The 20610-nt window shown below is 44.9% G+C and overlaps 1 protein-coding gene across 4 annotated transcripts in view; it reads right to left on the bottom strand.

Moving 5' to 3' along the window:
• The window catches only part of Tec (tec protein tyrosine kinase), a 110430-nt gene that overhangs the window by 24543 nt on the left and 65277 nt on the right, over window positions 1-20610 (bottom strand). For 3 of the 4 annotated variants that reach the window (XM_028780728.1, XM_028780727.1, XM_028780729.1), the window contains exons 4-8: window positions 8328-8432; window positions 4672-4753; window positions 3850-3978; window positions 1883-1923; window positions 143-315 (exon numbers count right to left, since the gene is read on the bottom strand). In XM_028780728.1, the coding sequence (XP_028636561.1) occupies window positions 143-315; window positions 1883-1923; window positions 3850-3978; window positions 4672-4753; window positions 8328-8432 (530 nt within the window). The remainder of the gene's footprint in view (window positions 1-142; window positions 316-1882; window positions 1924-3849; window positions 3979-4671; window positions 4754-8327; window positions 8433-20610) is intronic. The other variant, XM_028780730.1, reaches the window with a different exon arrangement.

The raw sequence follows: 20610 nt of genomic DNA, 5'->3' as shown, positions 1-20610 counted from the left end.
ATCTACCTCATGAGGCTGCAAATTCAGTTTGCTTACACTTGAGGCCAACTGGACTAGCCTGTTTCAAGCAATTAGGGTGTTCACACTTCCCTCAGCGTGTAACTCACACCCACTGGGAGCCGCACGCAAACGAGGCACTTACCCATACTTATCTCTGGCTCTCCACCAATGGATGTCATTCTTTTCCAGGATGATGTACTCTTGGCCTCTCTCTAACCTGAGGTCGTGTGCTTCTGTCGCTTGGAAATCATACATCGCTACAACAATTTCTTCAGTATTTTCTTCTTCTGGGGGGATTGGTGGAGGAGGCCTTCTCTATGCAGAGAGAGCAACGCTGTCAAGTTCGGCTTCTATTTGAAGTGACCGTGAGGCTCAGCAGTAAAACACTACAGGAGCCACAAGTCACCCTAGAGGAAAGCCTCGGGTCTAGCGTAACCCACCCAACGAAGCCTGGTGAGCCCTCCATGACAGTGCTGGTGCTGTTGGACTTTTTAAGAGTTCAAGATTCAAGAGTATTACAAGGGTTTTGCTTGACAATTGCTTGTTTGTTCTCAGGTCAGAGAGAGAGAGACAAGAGAGGGAGAGAGAGAGAGAGAGAGAGAGAGAGAGAGAGAGAGAGAGAGAGAGAATGAGAACTCACAAGTAAGGAACTAGGCAGACTGAAGGACCACATGTGTTAGGAGACTGGTGCATCATGGACTCTGTCAACAGATCCTCCGCTCAGAGCAAGTGTATACCCTTATCTCTTCAATATGTAAAGCATACTCTTAGGCTCTTACGTGTTTTCTTACTTATTCTTCATGATGCTATTATGAAATCAGTCCTAAGTTACAGTTGAAGCAAGCTACCCATAGTCACCCACAGTTCTTATCGGCTAAGGTCCTGACTGGGTCCAAATTACGTGTTATTCCACCATACCCCACTACACGGACATATCATTAAGTTTCCAAAGCCACTCCTTTATTGTGCTGTGTTCTTCAGACAGACATATGCCTTTAAAATGTCACACCTCCCCAGTGACTCCTGAAGCCAAATGCCAGCAGGTAACAGTGATAAACTTGACCCCAACAACAAAAGCTAAAGAACTACGCTAATAGTGCTGACATCAAGAACTATTCCAATGAGAACAAACAAGCTCCAGCACACCTGCTTCTCAGGCGGTCCTGGAAGAAAGCAGTACGGCATGGCTGAACATAATGTAGTCAGGAAAGCACAGACCCATCTCAAACACAACTTAAAGACATGTTAGGGGAGGTTCTGTCGCTAAGGTCTTGTTCCCCAGTTGGTTCTTGACTTGTCAATATAAAGAAGGCAAGGGACCAATTGCTAAACAGAAGGTACAGGCAGGACTTCCAGGTCCCAAGAGAAAACGGAGACACAGGGAAGGAGAGAGGGGGCTTTTCTGCCATGCTTTGGAACAAGAAAAAAAAGCAGCAATCATGTACGATTTCTGGGCATCAAGGGCCTTCAGCCTCTGCTACAGGCAGGGGCCAAGGAGATCAGCAGGGGCTAGCAGATACAAGCCACTAAGTTTAGGGCAGGTGAAGAGAGGTAGATAATATCTGATAGATAATATCCAGGCTGGCGATATCTGAGCCCACCAAGTGTGCCAAGTCAGCAACTTCTAAAATAAAGCTGATTCTTTATCCGCAGATTCTAGGATCTCGGGAGTGGGCTGGCAACGTCACCCCTCTGGGAGCAAAGGCAGGTAGGAGAGAGAAGCTGGTCAGTGCTGGCGGTGCAGATCCCGGAGCTAAGCCAGATAGAACAAAAGGGAGCAGAAGCAGGCTGGTAGCTCGGTCGTAGCTCGGTTGTAGGCTGGGGTGGGAGCATGCATTTAAAACTACAGGCATCAAAGCATGTAAAGGCAGAGACCACTCACCTTCTTTATTTCTGGAGCAGGAGGCAGGGTCTTTCTTATACCTGTAAATGCCAATAACTGTAAATCACGGTGGTGTCCCACAAGAATTGACGGAAGATACTAGTGTCAGCGAATGAGCAGTCCGGCAGGGAGCTGCTGTGCCCAACGCCCGACCTATGCTAACAAGAGGACCCCAGGATTGCCTCCACAGGATCATCTGGCCTCTTACTTATTCTTGGTGAATCGAAAGATAAAGTGGAGATGGGGTCTGACAGAGTGAGCGCTTAGCAGTATGAGGCCCTGGCTCAATGTTTAGCATCACGGAAAAGCAGATGAATTAACACATACGCTGGTTATGGTGGTGTTCCCTTCTCTGTGGCTTCACCTCCCACAGACTGAGTTGCACTAGCGTGAGAGCCATGGTATGAAAATACTAAGTGAAGCAACACGAGAGCTTTCGTTTGCACGCTCTCCTGGGACATGTGATAACATTCTTTAGTTGTCTGTTCACACCCTCCCCGGCCATGAATCACCCCTGGGTCCAGCACATCCACACCGCATCCACTATCCGCGCCATTGGTCGGTTATCATCCAGGCTCCCATATCAACTGTGTTGGTATCACAGTGCATTGTTCATTTTTAACTGATGACCCCAGTGAAAAGCATAGCAATGCTGGCACTCAGATACACCAAAAAGAAGCCTCCCCCTCCCCCCAAAAAATGAACCCTTGATCTGAAAAGGTGAAAGGTCTCAATAAGTTAAGAAAAAAACTGCTATTACTAAGATAACACAATAAGAAAGTATGTAGTAATTTTTATTACGGCATGAGATTAGAGTTGTTCTATTTTGTTGGCATGTATCGTAGTTAATCTCTTACCGTGCCCAAATCATAAATTACTTTATGGCTGGTACGTATGTGTGTATGTATTGGGTAAGAGTATAATATAACATTCAGTATAACCTGGGGACAGATCCTCTGAAGATAAGGTGGTACCACTGTGATGGCAACACTGAGAAAAACATCAGCTCTGGCCCCTCGCCAGTTCTTGAATTTGGTGTGACACGTAGCTACTCAGTTAGTGAACGCAGATGAAGTTCTAATTAAAGAGATGGGCCAATTTAGGCCCTGTCCCTCTAAAAACCTTCTGTGGGCACCCTAAATCCTTTCATTACCCTGTGACCAAAGGAGAACGTATAGCAGATTTAGAACAACCTCTCCAGCCACCAGCAGGGCCACCGCAGAAGCACGCCTGCCAGATCCGGGCCAGTGGCTTGCCTCTGTTTATATCTCTACATAAGATACAAACAAATTACTAACTTTAACTAACTGTAACTTCTCAGTCATTTCTACAGCAAGGGAGGCTGGACGTTTCCTAGGTATGCAATAGCAACAGCCTGGAAGCCTGGTCTCTCTAGTTTATGTGCTAGGTGAATGTCAGGATGACTACTCAGGAAGATTCAGAGCAGAGAAACTCAGAATCAGAGCTGTTCTTGCCCAAGGCAACAGCCCCGACAAATGGCCACTATCCCCCCTCCCCAGAAGTCTCACTGATGTTACTCACATGGCAGTCACAATGCAGGGTGACAGCACAGGACATCCCATCCTCCTCAGTACTAGTAGCTTTTGGTCTCTGTGGTTTTCATTCGTGACTAAGAAGAGCCTCTCACAGTAAAGGTTTATAGGGGTCCTGGGTGCATCTGAGCCTGGGATTCCAGGCATGCATCGTCATCTACGGCCCACACTTTAAACTGATTCATTGTAACAGACCTCACTGTTGGAATTAAAGCACCTCAAAGAGATCTCGCCTCTGCAAAGTCCCACTGCTACATAAACCCATCACTCTCAGAGGCTGTATCTGCCCTACATTTCTACTTTTCTGGGTAGTGTGTTCCACTCAATCAGCATCAAAATCCCAATCACCTCCCCAACACCAACAGTCCGCTCTTACTGCGTATACCACAGCTAACGAGTCAGATGGATACTTACTACTCTCAAAAAGATTGTACTTTTCACATCCGGGTGCTAGTTTTTCTGTCTGTCTACAGCACTGGTAACTTCCGTCTGCCCAGAATTTAGGATGGTATTTAATCATGATATTATTGTTGTTCTTTATTTCTGCAATTCACAGAATGGGCACATGAATGGTTAGTGAAATAAAACAAACTAAAACTCCCGGTCAGTAGCTGTCGATCATCACTTCATGCTTGTTGTGAGCATGCCATTGTGATGTCATATATTCAATATTAAAAATGGCTAGATGGTTCTTTCCCTGTCCCCCCCCTTTCTCTGTCCCCTCTTCCTCCCTCCCCCCTTTTTTTTTTGAAACACTCATGTGAAGAGAAGTGAACCACTGTTACTCCATGATGGATTAATGCCCACGACCACTGTGTTCCATCAAAGTAGGGAGCATTGTGCACGACAGACTGCCCATTTAAGCACTTCGTCATGAAAATGTGACTCCATCCACACCAAGTGTTTGACCACACCAAGTTTCTTAGGAAATAGAAACCCGACTACCATAAAAGCCCGAGCTTTATCACTTCTAACCACACCGTACAATAAATAGAAGGATGCTTTTATTAGGAAAAAAACATTTAACTAGAAAAAAATAAGATTTTAAAACGGGAAGCTGTCTTCAGTATGTTACCACTTACAAGGACTGACTGCCCTTGGAGAGATACTCATTATAATTTATTATAAATGCAAGAGCTATGCTAGCAATACTTCTGGGTTGGGTTCTTTTTGTGTGTGATATCATAAAATACATCACATCTTACATAAAATTACATAAAATACATCAGTTTTTACCTTCTTTTAACTTCTTCACCCATCGGTCCCTGCTTTGTGGACTAGGTGCAAAAATATAAAGTGTGTTAGCATCATGAACAACCTAGAACAAAACAAAAGATGAAAGCAGTGATAGGCTTAGACTTCCACGTAGCAGCGTCCCTGGTACTGCAGGCATTAATACATTGTTCTTGGATGCATGAAAATGAACCCAGTACTTCAGAAATCCAGCTCCTTTGAAAACCAGATTCCTTAGTTACAAAAGCACATCTAATTCTTCAAGATTCATCAAGATGGATGTATGTTTTACAAAGGATTGTGGACAATGTATTTCGTGTGTGTGTGTGTGTGTGTGTGTGTGTGTGTGTATGTGTGTGTGCGTGTGTGCATGTGCACGCACGCACGAGCACAAAATTCCAGAGGACAACTTTGGGTATTGTCTCTCAGGCACCATCTACCTAACATATTCAAACAGGGTCTCTCACTGGCCTAGAACTTACCAAGTAGATTAGGCTGTCTGCCTCTACCTCCCTGTGCTAGAATTACAAGCACACACTACCATACCCGGCTCTTTTTATGTAGGTATTGAGATATAACTCAGGTCCTCAAGGAATTTACTGACTGCCTAGACCCAGGATTGTGTCTTCATGGAGGAAAATGGGTACAGACAGCTATCGGGATGCTTCCTTGATCTTGGCGTTTATTTCACCTTAACTGACTAAAGTTCTGTGAATGAACTTAGTGCCGTAAGGCTCATTCTAATCCACTATTTTTCTAGATAATCCTTTGGATGAGTTTCAGTACCTCTCCTGTCATTTCTGCTGCCCCATTAGTGGACGCAAGAGCTGGTTTTAACAAGCTGAGTCTTTCAATTCCAGGCTATTAACTCAATCTCACCATCAGGGCCTAGCCAAGACCCTGCTGTAGCAAGCCTTTGCGGCTTTATGGGTTCTTCTTTTTCCCACCCTTCATCCCCACCACCCTGTTTCATCTCCATCACTAGATGAAAGAGAAAGAAATAGAAAGGAGAGAGAGAGAAAGAGAGAGAGAGAGAGAGAGAGAGAGAGAAATAGAGATCCTTGAATCTAATGTTTTCTTCTTTCTTCTTTGAGCATAACTACTAACAAACAGCAACCAATCCTCTGAAAAACCAACAACCTCACCGAGCCTAGCTCTAGCCTTTCTATACCCTCTGAAAATTTCCCAGAATTCCAAACATCACCCAATCGCAGAAACGATCTGCAGCTGGCAAAACTACGCCTCTGCTAGAGCACGAGGCAAATCACAGTCAGCGGCTTCAAAGTAGCCTCACATCCCCACACCTGGGATTAAAAATGAAAACGTAATATTTGTGTTTTTTAAAGAAACCAAAATTCCAGAAGTCTCATAATACCATACACTCCTGTATAACTTTAGCAGGCCCCACTCAAACAGCAGGTACTAAAAATAGTGTCCCCTAACCCTGTCCCACCTAACTGCCCATTGCCATTCTGTAGGCAATGCAAAAAGTAAGGCTTTCAACTCCTAAGCCCAGGATTTCACGCATTAGGCGTCTTTCAAAGGTGGCTCCTAGTGAATAGTTAGTCTTATTTTGTAATTTTATGTTAATAATAAGCCTTGAAAAATTAACCTACGATCCTGTAACTGCTCTGAAATGTTATCCCTAATGGTTAGTCATAAGGCAGACCTGACTGACTAAAACATGTGTTCTATTATAAACCTCCCTCTACCTGGACAATACCTATCACAGTGAAAAACAAACCACTATCTCACTGGTCACAGCTGATTCTGGCCCAGTTTGTCAGTAAACCCTTCTCAATCACTTCAACAGTTACACTTTGGTGGGACTACCCCAGACAAGAAAATGCATCAAACGTGACCTGTAGGAGGAGCTAAGGTGGGAGGAGTAAGGAGAGGAAGAAAAAAAAGGAAGAGGAGGAACAAGAGAGGGCAAAGATGTAGGAGGATGGAGAACCACACAGGTATGGAGAGCACTTGTGGGGAACAACTTATAAACTTATAATTAGGTTAGCTAATTGGGATACAACTCTCTTTGTATGCACATTTTGTTATTAATCATTATCAAACATATAAAGCCTTTGATTAATCTATAAGAATTAGAGTCTCATTCTCTTACTGGACCCGCATGGATGGTGGGATGGTCTGGGCAATGCCCTGCCTTGCGGAGATAGCGTGGAAGATTGGCAGAGCCATCTCTCACGCTGGCATCTAGTTGGGTGGCAGGGCTAGTGTTTCTGGCAGGCTGGTTCTAGCTGCAGTGTGCACGTGGCCTGAGGCCACGAAACATGGCAGCTGGGCTAGGCAGAGCCACTGCAGCTTAGATTACATTAACAAGAGGCCGAATTTAAATAATTACCACAACAGTGACCCTACTTCTAAGATATATCTAGAAATGCCATATTATAAGACAGAACATGAGATACCAGAAACACTGTGCCAATGGACACTTGGAGAGATGCTTTCATATTTGCTACCTGGTTTCCACACTTCACCCAGGTTTGTCTGTGCAGCCAGCTTTTTACTGAATAATTGAATAATGGATTTTGGTACACCGGGAAAGTCATCCTGAATTGGCAGACTTATCTGGAAAGAAAAGTCTGTGCTTGGACCATCCCAAAACTTTGTTATAATAATCATCTGTTTAGTGTAATAATTTATTGACTCTCTAATTTGATCTAAACATGTTACAGATGCTGCCTGTTGTATGGCAGCCAGGATCTCTACTGATGGAGTGATTTAACTTTATCTATTACCTTAGTAACATGGGCATTTATCTGAATACTAAACATCTAATTGGTATCTCAGGTGGTTTGATTATCTGGTTTGATTCTAAGATACCAGTCTCCTTCCTTCTACAAACCACAGTTCATACCATGCCTGACCCATGAAAACCCCTAAGAGTCAGAAACCCTCTGTTACATAGAATTGAAAAGTCTCTCCCTCCATTCAGCACGCCATTGCACTGCTACAATGCACATCCTTCTCCTTCAAGGACCAACCACACTCTCCTGTTTTCCCGTAATGCCTCAGCCTGTACCTCTCCATGTAAAGTTCATATGAAAGGTTGTTTTCCTACCAGATCCTTTCAATGGACTTGCTTTGGTTCCTTGCTCACCAGTGCACATCCTGGCTGTTTTATATTCACAGCGTGGCTCTGAAGGAGCCATTTGCAATCCGTGAGCCTCACTGTCCCTGGTCATAAGTAAGAACAGTAGAATGCTTACCCCCACTGGTGTGACAGGATTGCTGTGCAGTTCAATCAACGTAAACTGCTATTATTGCCTTTTTTCATCAAAAAAAAAAGCCCTTTCATCTCATTGTTGTTTGAAATACCACACTCTTGCTACTTTTAACTTCTCAAGTTCACAGAAAACAATTCCAGTATACTGCGTTCAGTCCCACCGCCCACTCCTCTGTGCTCTCTGATTAAAGTGACCTGGAAGTGAAGACCTGGGGTGAATGACTCTGGACCAATGGTAGACACAGCAGCCAAAACGAAAACAAAATGGCCTCCAAAGACTTACACAGCTGATGAAAAACAGAAAGGACTATGAAGGTGGCAAAGGAGTCCAGAAAAACTAGCCACCAAACCCAGGACAGGAAACTGTAATGTCAAATGGGAACAGGACAAAGCCTGCCACTGGCTACCAACTCACCTGGAATGGATATTTATTTTGACAGGGAATGATACCATCATCGTTCTTCACTATTTCCACACACTTGATTTTTGAAATATCAATGGATCCCTTCCTGTGTTTTTTCTGTGAGAAGAGAAAAAAGAGGAGGTGTGACACAAGCACAGGACGTAAGAAAACTATTTAATGCTGACTTTAGTTGATGATAAAATTACCGACTCAGAAGATTACAACTTAGAACAGACAAGATAACAACACAAAGATACCCCAGTCAGTAAAGAGCTTACCTTACAAGAGTAAGGACTTGAGTTTGATGCCCCAGAAACCATATAAAAACAGCCAGGCACAGGGAGCTGTCTGTCAGCCCAATGCCAAGGAGGCAGGTCTCTAGGATTACATGGCCATCCAGCCTAGCCTGAGTGACAAATTCTAGGCCATAGTGAAGTGGGGAGAGGTGGACAGTTATTGAGAAATAAGGCTATGTTCAGACCTACATACATGCACACAGACACACACACAGACATACACGCACACACATGTGTGTGTGTGGTGCATACAGTGTAATTTTTAATAATTATATAAATCACATTTCCCTTAACTGTTAAAACTGATCAAAAATATTAACCTTGTGAAGACTATAATGAAAGTCATTAGATCCTTTCATTTCTAATGGTGAACTTGCTCTGCCCTTACTTCAACAACACAAGCCTCTGAAACAGAGACATAAACTTCCTTTCATTGCTACCTTTCCCTCTAGAAACACCTTTGTTCAACCTCTTGACAATAGTGTTCATTTAAAAAAAAATTACCAAACGCACAGAGCTCCAGTTACTGGGTCCCTGACACACACTCCAGCAAAGTGTTCCCCCGTGTTCTCCCTGTCAGAGATGCCTTCCTTGGAAGTGGTTCAGGATAACTGAGGGGAGGTGGACTGCTCAACACAGAGCTTGACCTGAACAACAGGATGAGAGGCTGGACTTCCCAGCATCCTCCCAGTATCCCTCCTCACTGCAAATCTGCCAGGAGACAATTAGGACCCACCCACACCCTTGAGCACATTAGCTTCATACCTGAAAATTCATTCCAGGGAAGAATCAAAAGAATACAAAGAATCATGTGCAGGGCTCTAAGAAAGTGTATACAAGAAAAACTAACAACAAATACAGTATCCAGATAGAATGCATTTGCTAAATAACACATCCGATGCACCGAGCACAAAACGTCTTCTAAAGACTGTTACTTTAGGGGATACTTATATAATCATCATGGAAGGAAGAGAAGAAAAAGACACAATTGAAAGGTCCTGGAATCAATCACTAAAAAATATTTAATAATTAAAGGTCCATTTTAACCAAGACCTGATGGCATAGGCCTGCATCCTAGCTACTCAGGTGGCAGAGGCAAGAGGATCAAAAGGTTCATGGACTGCTGGGGCTAGACAGAAAGTCGAATGCTAACCTGGGCAACTAAGTGAGACCTGTCTTCAAAAAGAAAAGGAGCAGAGAGGAGGGGTATGGGAACACCAGTGTGGCTCAGTAGCAAAGCACCTGCCTAGCCTGTGCTAGGCTCCTGGATCAATCCACAGTACAAAACTAAAAGACAAAAAGAGAATGATTTTATCCAACACTCGGCAGCCTCTCCTCCAGCCACAGCTCTGTCTTCTCTCCTTTCTGTGCCCTAGAATGTGCATGACATCTTCAAACCTAAGGCTTCACAACGCAAGCAGAGTGGAGAATGCCTTTACTCCCTGTACTCAGGAGGCAGAGGCAGGCAGAGCTCTGTGAGTCCTAGGCCAGCCTGGTCTACTTAGTAAGTTCCAGGACAGTCAGGGCTACATAGTGAGACCCCTGTCTCACGGCTGGGGAGTAGGAGGGGGTGACATTTCAAACCTGCCCTTGTTCACATCCAACAGCAGCTTCTCCTCCACTAGCCTCATTTCCTTGTACCCCACTAGTGTGTGTGTGTGTGTGTGTGTGAGTGAGTGTGTATGTGTATGGTGTGTGTGTATTCTCATATATATTCTCCGACAGTTGTTCACCATTCATCCCCTCCCTCCTACCCTTCCTTCACCCCTTCCCTCCCCTCTACCTCCAGATACTCTAATCCATCTTCAGTTCTGTTCCTGGTCCCTTGCAAGTGGGCTGCAGATGGCCTGTCCTCCCCACACTTAGCTGGGCCCTCACTGCTGCCCTCCTGCCTTGCGTGTCTGCTCCAGAGGCCACAGCCCTGCCTCACACCTTCCCCCCTCCCTTGCCGTTCCCTCAGGAGATAAGCTCCCAGTGCTTTACAGAAAGGCCCACGGCCACTCCAATGCTTGCCTTCAGCATCTCCCTCCTGAATCACAGCGGCACACTAAGATCTTACCATTGTCTCTTCCTTCAACCCTGATTCTAAGACAAGATAAAAAGGCACAGAGGCTGTTAAGATGGCAGCTGGCACTTCAGCTCTGTGACACAGCATCCCATGAGGTAGGGCCGCTCTCCTCAGTCTATGGGTGAGAGCCCTCAGCTCACACACACTGAAGACAGTGAGGGCCTCTAGTGCTGCCGAAGCCCTATGGCCCCTGGGATGCCCAGCTGCAAGGGGTGGGAGGACTGGGGAGTCACGTCCCAGACTGGACAGCAGGGATGTGGAGCATGGAAGTTCTCTGAGCCTGGTTCAAATTCAAGGTCAGTCTGGTCTACACAGCCAGTTCCAGGACAGCCAGGGCTACAAAAGAGAAACAAGCTGTGGAGTTGTTCTCTTCCAGGTATTTGCTTCTGCTTATAGACACCTAAGCCAAGCACCCACCTGTGGGCTAGCCTACTGCCTTCAGCCTCTCCTTCCTTCCTGAGAGAACAGCTGAATGTTCAGCCTATACTTCCTTCCTACACACTCTCCTAACCACTCGCGACCGTCAACCCCCACAGTTAGCTAGAAGCAACCTCAAAAAAGAAAAAGAAAAAAAAAAAGGTCAGCGATGACCAAGCTTGGCAGCCTTGCTAGACTGCCTTGCCTTCTGACCAAAAGAGCATCAACGCTGTTCGACGGTAGCTTTGCCTTTGGGCCATCCTGTTTCTCAAGCCACCATCTGCCTTGTGTCAGTAATGGTGTCAAGACAAAAAATCAAAACAAACAAACAAAGTCCACACAAAACAAATGCAGGCGGTGGTGGCATACAGCTTTAACCCCATCACTCTGAAGGCAGAGGCAGGTGGGCTTCCGTGAGTTCAAGGCCAGCCTGGTCTACAGAGTGAATGCCAGGACAGTAGGGGTTATACAGAGAAACTGTCTCAAAATAATAATGACGAAAAGATGTTCAGAACTGTGGCTTCTGTGTCAGAGGTGGGATGGCAGAGACAGAGAGACTCCAGCAGAATAAACAAGCCATGCAAGGAAAAATCACATTCCTATATCACTCCCCATCTGAAAAACGGGACTAAGAACAGTATCGGTCCCACAGGCGTGGTATGAGGGTTGAATGACCTAACACTGCAGAAGTGCTTAAAAGGATATCCGACTCAAAGAAACAGACTCAGAATTATTAGCTAAATAAAAAGTCAAAAGCAGACCAGAATGACTGAGGACAGCTTAAGGCCAGATGGAAGGGTGGCCAGGGACCTTGTAAATAACCTGATACCCAATGTCTGGTGAGGCAGGGTTTCCCACCCTGCTCCTCAGGCCTGTACTCACTAACATATAGAAGAAATTGCAAAAGCATTGCCCTTCCATGACCAAATCGTGTGTGGTCATTGAAGAAAACTGAGAAACAGCACAGAAATCCTGTGAGCCCTCATTCCTCACCCCTGGAGGCAACAGCTTTTAGGCCAGGGTGGTGTTTACCCCATCTTTGCTCAGCCCTTGGGAGACTATTCTCGCTGGCCCTGCATCAGGAAGGTGTGGTCTGTCTCCAAAATGCCTGCCTCAAATCACTTCAACCATGGCTACAGCAGGCCAGTGTCAGAGTTAGGTCACTATCTCCAGGAAAATGGGATGACTTTGATACTGGACTAACTCGTACACACCCTCTATGAAAACTTCCTAAAGTGCTAATTAGCATTTGGGACTGTTGGCTCCAAAGATCTTCCAGTAGCACTGTCAGTGGCAGTAGAGAGACTCTGGTCAACAGAGCTACTGTGAGGGACTAAGGCCCTTCACTCAGGTAAAGCCGTGAATCCACAGGAAAGAATTTCAGGAGGAGTCAGGGTGAAACATGAAGCAAAGATAACAAGTTTGCAAACTGGAGTTAATACGAACTTAAGAGGTGACGTGCACTTAAGCTTAAGTCTGAAGAGTTGACGAGGGAGGGAAACCACTCCAGCCTGTGTCTATTCAGAAGGTTTCCCTTGGGTTTCTAGCAGGCGTGCAGATACTTGGATACCCTTGGTGAAGAACAACCCTCTGCTAGTCTGACGAAGCTTTTTGAAGAACCCAAGGCAAGTGGAACGGTCGGGGAGGAAGGAGACACCCAGCCAGACAGATAAGGCAAATCACCCCTGGCAAGCAGCACAGATGTCACAGCCTGATTGCCCTAACACTAGACTTTGTGGCTTAGTTAACACTGCTCAGAGGATGTGTTTTACAGGGTTCAAAGATAAAACAACAAGTTTAAAGCTTTGCAGTGGTGGCGCACGCCTTTAATCCCAGCACTCAGGAGGCAGAGGAAATTGGATGTCTGAGTTTGAGGCCAGTCTGGTCTACAGAGCAAGTTCCAGGACAGCAAAGAAAACCTTTTTAAAAAACAAACAACAAAAAAGCCCACAAAGTTTTAAACTTAAATTAAAAAACAATCAAATGAACTATTCTATGTAATTCTCTTGATGAAGTTGCTTTTATCAGTGAACTGGTTTTAGGGACCAGAGAGGAGTACTAACGAAGTTAAAGTCAAGGTCAGAGACACTCTGACTCCAAGTAAGCCTGTTCATCTGTTGTTTCCAACACTGCTGCATGAATGACCCTTAGGGGGAGATTATCTCAGCAAGCTATCTTGATTTTATCTATTGTGCTGGATTTCTTGGACACTCAGCCAGCAGGAAATGACGCCAAAACGAGGGGCTTCTTTCTCTTTCCAGGACCCCTTAATTATTCCCATTTTTTCTCTCACATTTTTCCTGTCTCACAGCTGGAAGTTTGAAGGGCTGAAGAAGTGGCTCAGCAGTTAATAATGCTTGCTGGTTCCCACCACCCACAGAGGGCAGCTCCCAGCAGCCTGAAACGCCAGCTCCAAGAGGACTAGCATCCTCTTCTGACCTCTGAGGAAACCCGCACTCACAGGCACACACTTGAGTTGTCCCGTCATTGCCTTATTCAGCCAGTCCTGGGGCTGTGTGTTGAAGTCTTGGGGTTAGAGGAGAGGGCAGAGGGTCTGTAGAAACTGTCACATGAATGCTGTGGGTGGAAGAAGAAGATGCTTCCTAATCTGGGAATGAGAAAGCCCGGAAGTGGATGGAGGAGAAGCTGGGCTTTTAAGGAAGTAGCACTTGGACCTAGTTTTCAAAGGATAAATAACAGTTTCTCTGTAAAGAAAGCAAAGAAGGTTCCAGGCTGCAAAAACAACAGAACTCTGAGAGTATTTGGAGAACTGAAACCAAAGCACAGAGGCTGAACCCAGGGTGGATCAGAAGTGTAGGAAATGACACAAAGAAAGGCTGTTTGAGCCCAGATTAGGCAATGCTCACATGTAAGGCTGAGGAATTGGGGTCTATCCTGAGCTAGTCTCAATGGATAGCAAGGAGTGCTATATCACAAGGCATATTTTTGAAAAAGTAATTTTAGTTGGGGACACACCATCCTCAAAACCATTTACCACTCTTCCCATGTATCCCAGTGCTCAGTCTTCCTCTGAAGTTCTCCTGTGCCTGGGTCACCCCTGTACATGGTTGCTACACGCCTCGATCAGAACTTCATCATGTCTCACCTCAAGTACAGCAAGTCCCCTGCTGGCCTCCCGGTTAGCACCCAGTCTTCACACGGCAGTTAATAATTATTAGCTGTTACTGTGGTACTGGGAGTCAGGTCACAGCCTTGTGCATGAACAGTGATAAACGTTTTGGGTTTGAGTGTCACCATGAGCCGTGACAAACGACAATCAGGCCAGAGCATGCAAAAGCTGGGAAGGGTTTGAACAACCACTGAACAAGCAGCTGTGATGTCTGGAAGGACCTGGAAATGCTCAATATCACCCTCTGTATAGATACATATTTCTGCTCTTTCACGGTACATATGGAGTAGACACGGCAGTGCTTGGTGTAAGAACTAAAACTATCTTTTAAGTTTTAATTACTGTGCCTACGAGATCCACGAAACAAAACTACCTCTCACCTGTTGATGCAGTGTGACCAGCAGCCTCAAGTTCCTGCCACCATGACGAATGCATACAAGCTATGAGCCAAAATATACCTTTCCTTCCTTAGGCTGCTCCTGTCTGGTATTCCCAGAAGAAGGAGTAAAGCAACAGGAGGGTGAACTCTGTTCTTAAGTTGGGAAACCCATCTGTTCTGCCCTGGGACAGCAGAGCTCCGTCTTGTTGGTTTGGGGGACTATTGGCACAGCCTACTCCCCACTAGGTCTCAATCTTCCAAGATGGAAGAGTCCACCACTGGCTCCTATGACTCCCAAGCCATGTGACCTGGCCTGAATCATCACGGGCTTTGGAATCTCCAGATTGCAGATGGCAGAGTGTGGGACTTTGCAACTCCATAATCACGGAAGCCTGTTTCTATAACCCATCTTATATATATAATATATGATATATGATATATGATATATGATATATGATATATGATATATGATATATAATAACTCCTCTACATACAGCATACCTTATTGATAAATCTTGTTCACAGTAACTCAGGGAAGCTGCCAAGAAACTGAGCCTGTGGGAAGCTATGAGGCCGACCTAATATCACAAGACACTGGGCCAACAGTGAGCCCAAGTCTCTCAAAACATTTTTACCTAAAAACACTTTAACCCATCAGCAGATTTCTCAAGCTTGAATACTTACGGGCACTTAGAGCAATGTAATTCCACGGCACTCACTCACTGTGGGTGAGCTCCTGCGCTAGTCTGGTACACACATCACCTGCAGGACGTCCTCACAGAACTATAACATGAGAACTCTTGCTGCTCCACGTCACACACGAAGAAACCAAGCCATGGAGAACATAATTAATTTACTCAAAGTCACATCATCCCAGAATTTGAACTCAGTCCTGAATTCTTCAATGTTATACACATTTAATTAATTTGATATCACTTGGTTATGTGCAGAAATAACACGGAGGGTGAATGTGTTGTACTTATAGCTCTTGTGCAGTTATGAGACCAAATTAACAAGCTAAATATAAACAAAACATGAATAAAGGGAGGCAAAGTTGACTACATATTTGGGTGTGTGTGATAAGATGGCCGTCTGTTGGAATCAAATCCCTCTCTGTAAGCAATCCTCTGGGTGAGCACTCTGCTTGATTGCGTGCCAAGTACACCCTCCCACCCTTTCTCTCAGTTCTGGCTATGAGGAACCGGTCCACACACTCACAACTATGCTACTATTAGGCCAAACAGTGCCACTACAGTTTCATATCCAGTCAGCCTCAGGTCCTTGTCAACGGGCTAAAACAGACAGATCCAAGACTGGCGCTGACACAGCATGCCCTAGACAGGGGCATCTAGAGGACACAGACTAAAAAATAAACTACAAATATATAATTAATGTATGTGAAATATTACAGCAAAAGAATAAAATATGGTTATCCAACTAAAACGACAAAATTGACAATTCCTAGATCTTGCAGTCCTCAGTAAATATAAAGCACGACAGCTTGTGCCCGCATCCGCTGCACTTCTCCATGGCAATCTGCATCCAGATTGTAGCCTACGAACTGGCCTTGATCTTCCTTCATTCACCCACATTCAAACTACCGGTTCTATGTCCTTCAGGAAAGTCGAAGACTTTCATGACAGAGGTCAAAACATGCACAACTTGTTGACCCTGGAAACTTTATAAGCAGATCTTCTTTCTCTCGGGCTAAGGAGAAAAAGTGCTCGCCATGAAAGTTCACGTTCCTGTGGGAAGGGCACAGAGGTCCCACCCGTTCATCCACAGAAAGGGGGGACATGTTCTACTAAAAGTCTCAAGTGAGCGCCAAAGGCCCATTCATAAGGGTAACCTTTTCCTCTTCCACCTGGAGCAGAATTTAAAGAACAAGTCTCAAGTGTGGCAGGTGCCGTTAATCAGGAAGAGGCAGGGAAGTGCTGGGTGTCTATGACATGTTCCTGTGTCCACTGGAAATAATTTGATACAGACCTTTCCAGGATCAGGAGAACTAGAATAAACAAAACCAAAGTTTTTTTCTTACTTGATGATTGATGGCTTCTCTTTAATAAGAATGAGAATCTAGTAGAGTTAAAAAAAATGCCAAAACCTAATATTCTAATATGGGGGCTTCACATCTGATAAAGTGTTGCCATTCTTTTTAAAAAAAAGGCTTCCTATTAACAGCTTAATTATGAAGATTACAGTTTTTAAGGATTATGGTTTTAAATATGGTTCCTATTGCAGCTTGGGCAGTTAGCTGAGATCAAATTAATATCCAGAATAAAAACTTGATGTTGAAAAACCCAAAGCAAAACTTTCATTTTTATTTCTAAAATCATGGAATAATATTCACGTAAGACTGTCAATGCAGGCAATTACAGTTCCTAGAGACACGAGTTACAGTGCCTCACAGTCCCATTAAAATTCTCCCAGAACCAGTAACTGCAGTCAGGACACTCCCCTGCCTCAGCTATGGTGGTCACTGCTGACCAGTACAGGACAGCTCACTGTTTTCAGCAGCAAAAGAGAAAACAGGCCAGTGCATCTCTGGATTCAGTTTCTATAACTCACACTGACAGGTAGCATTTTGCTTTTGTGATGGGGATGTCTATCTATCTGCCTATCTCTACATGCTCTGTATTTTTTATTTCCTAATACTTCATATCTTCATGAGAATAGAAATGACTAGACTCATAAGCCAACTCTCCCATTGGATTAAGTGTTTGCCTGGTGTTTGATGTTATGTGAGCAGCAGAGGTAACTAGCAATGCAGAGACAGGAGTTTAGCCCCGGGGCTTTTGTATGGAAATGAACCGCACAGCATACAATACACAGTCCTGTGGGACTCAATCAGTCCCTGTGCTCAGCATCCCCACCACAGCCATGGCTAATCAGATGAAAACGACAGTCCTGTGTATTCTCTACAGTGTTACCCCGGGGTTGCCTCAGGGCTAGGTTTCCAGAAAGGTTCAAGTTGGGGAGCTCACAGCTTGTTGAGAACTTTGCCTGTACAGTACCCACACCTGGAAAGTTCCTCTGAGAAGGGAACACAGACTTCAGTTAAGTGGAGATTGCAAACATGAACAATTTAAAACTGAACCAAGCCAGAAAGAGCACTGCAAAGGAAGAGCCTTAACCTGCCTGTCAAATAAGCTGTCCCTGGACTTATACTATTCTCTTGCTAACTGCACAGTTCTCTACCTCTAAAATACTAATCGGCTGGGTCTGAGGAGACAACTCAGTGAGTGAAGTGCTTTATGTGCACACACTAGGACATGAGTTCAGGTCCCCCACCTCCCAAACATGTGTTAAAAGTGGCTGTGTTGGTTTAAATACGAATGCCTCCCATCAGCTCATATATTTGAATGCTTCATCCCCACTGGGTAGAACTGTATGGGAAGGATTGGGGGGTGTGGCCTTGTTGGAGGAGTGTGGACTTGGAGGTTATAAAATTCACACCATCCCCTGCCTCGTGTTTGTGGACCAGATGTAAACTCTCAGCTTCTGCTCCAGCCACTTATCTGCCTGCTGCCGGGCTTCCCGCCATGACAATCATGGACTCTAACCTCCTGAGACTGTAAGCCCCTAGACTGTTACTACCTATAATAACTAGTGTTGAAAAAATTCAACTTACAGTATTTTTTGATCACACACCCTATCACTTGGACACATCCTACACATCCTATAGATAAATGTGTAAATTAACACATTCTATAGACGCAATTTCTTCCTCAGCCTGGAGACTCGACGGCTTCAAGGAAGTTCTGTTGGTATATTTAGGATTACAGAGCTAGCACTGTGCCTTTGCTTAAATTGGAGACCCTATGTCCTGTGGATCTTGTATTCTGAAGGCTCAGCAGTAGAAATGATGTGAATGCCACAAGGCAAGGGCCTGAGGCTCTGAGGTCAGGACAGGGAGCAGGCAAGAGAGCGTGCTATGTGCTGCTTACAGTGTACAAAGGGGTTTATGATACTGTTCTGTCCACTCTCGAGTTCAAAATATGCCATAGTAAAAGGTCAAAAATGCTTATCAAAAACTTAAAACTTTAAACGTATTTTAATAAATGCTTATCAAAATGTTAAATGGTCAAAGTTGTCAGAAACCCAGTTTTCACGATGTTCTGTGGGACTACAGAAAGAGTCTACCATCAGCTGACAGAACTGAGACATGGGCACATTTCTTAACTGCTACTACCAAACCCGCTGGCTGCTCTTAGGGTGATAGGCACTGTGGGCTCAAAACAGGAAATGAGCCTTGAAAAGCCAACAATCCTGATGTCTACACGATGACAGCTCTCAAGGGTCAAGTGCACACAGCCATCTGCGTCCACCACTCAGTTCAAAGTGCTCCACTGTTCATCAAAGAGCTATGGAGTCTACCAAAGTGATGGCGGGTTTAGCATCTGCCTGTCACAGTTAGACAAACACAGAGGTTAAAAGAAACCAGCTAGGGGTAAATGAAGCTGGGATCCCAAGGACAGAAGAAAACCATCTAGAGTAGAAAGGGTTCCCAGAGGCACTCCAGGCTACACTCTTTACCGGCTCTCGCCGCTGAGGTGCACATGAACTCTTTCTTCATCCCCACCCAGCTTGCTCGATAATGTAGTTAACTCTCAGCTCATATTGCAGAACATCTGCCCATTCTCAGAGAAGTCTCTCAACACCATCCACTGCCAAAGTGCTCTGAAGATGGCGACCCACAGCAGCAGCAGTTACCTGTCGGCTCTTCTCACCTCCACACTGGTGAGTGGAGCATCGGACCACATGACACACCCAGACAGCAACTGCCTTGGATGGCTTCAAGAATTTATATAGGTTAGTCTCATGAAATCAGTGAACGAATCTGAAACCTCCATTCTACCAAATGCCAGTTTTTAAGTGGCCTCCTAGAGAAAAGTCTTCTCTGGCTAATTCACTAAGAGGTTAGTACGTCACATTATCACAAACCGCCATGGGTATAGGACAAACACGATCCAATATTGGATATTTCAAATGATTTTGCTCAGTATAGTTTGAACCTACTCATCTCCCACAAACAGCCTGTGTACCTACCACTGTGGCTGGTCCTATTTGTATGACTTTCTGTTGAGTACCTTCTACCTGTGCCAGACTGAACAGGTAACGGTCGGGTGGAGGCATGCCCGGTGCGCTCGCCACTAGACCTTAACAAAGTGTAACTGATATCTGGAGTTGGTCTGGGAAAATGTTAGCATTTGATTAGCTTTAGTTAGCTAGATTCACCTAATTAACCTAGAATAGGGATAATCATTTTACATTATAGGTGATTTTGATTGCCAAGATGATTACAAGGCTTATGGATATTATGATTGTAAACATCACGATTTATAAAACGTTCTGTCGTAAAAGGAAGGAGGGATCACACTGAGCGCCCACGTCTAAATCAAAGGTACACGCTTCCTGGGCAGGATAATAAATGGGAACTAACAACTGAATACCCTACACTACCTGTTCTCTCTCCTACACTTTCTTCCTTCCATCTTCATTAACCCATATGTATACGGCTTCTACTGGTAAGACACAGGAAACTGCTAACCAGATGGCCAAGGATGGAAGACTTCTATAGTGGAAGGGGATATCCTTCACTGACAGCAGTGGGACCCAGGAAGAGGTTCTCGGGTCCAGGAGACAGATCAGAGGAAGCTTCATGGAGGAGGCACTTCCTTGAATCACACCTTGAATCACAGATAAGAGTTCCCCCCCCCCCCAAAAAAAGGAAAAGAACAAAGACTGTGAAAGGCGCAGAACATGGGGAGTTCGAGACATGTAGTTCCAAGATGCTCTGCCAGGGCTAGAAACTGTGAGTCTCTGTGTGACTGACACATTAAGATGCATCAAAGTAAGGCTGAGGACACAGATCAGTGATGTGCTTGCTTTGTAAGCACCAGGGCCTCAGTTTGATCTCCAGAACCCTACACACGCATGCGCGCACACACACACACACACACACACGCACACACACGCACACACACGCACACACACGCACACAC

The sequence above is a fragment of the Grammomys surdaster genome, unplaced genomic scaffold (genome assembly GCF_004785775.1).
Source record: "Grammomys surdaster isolate TR1022 unplaced genomic scaffold, NIH_TR_1.0 372, whole genome shotgun sequence".
Taxonomy (NCBI): domain Eukaryota; kingdom Metazoa; phylum Chordata; class Mammalia; order Rodentia; family Muridae; genus Grammomys; species Grammomys surdaster.
This window is presented reverse-complemented; position numbering and strand designations above follow the sequence as displayed.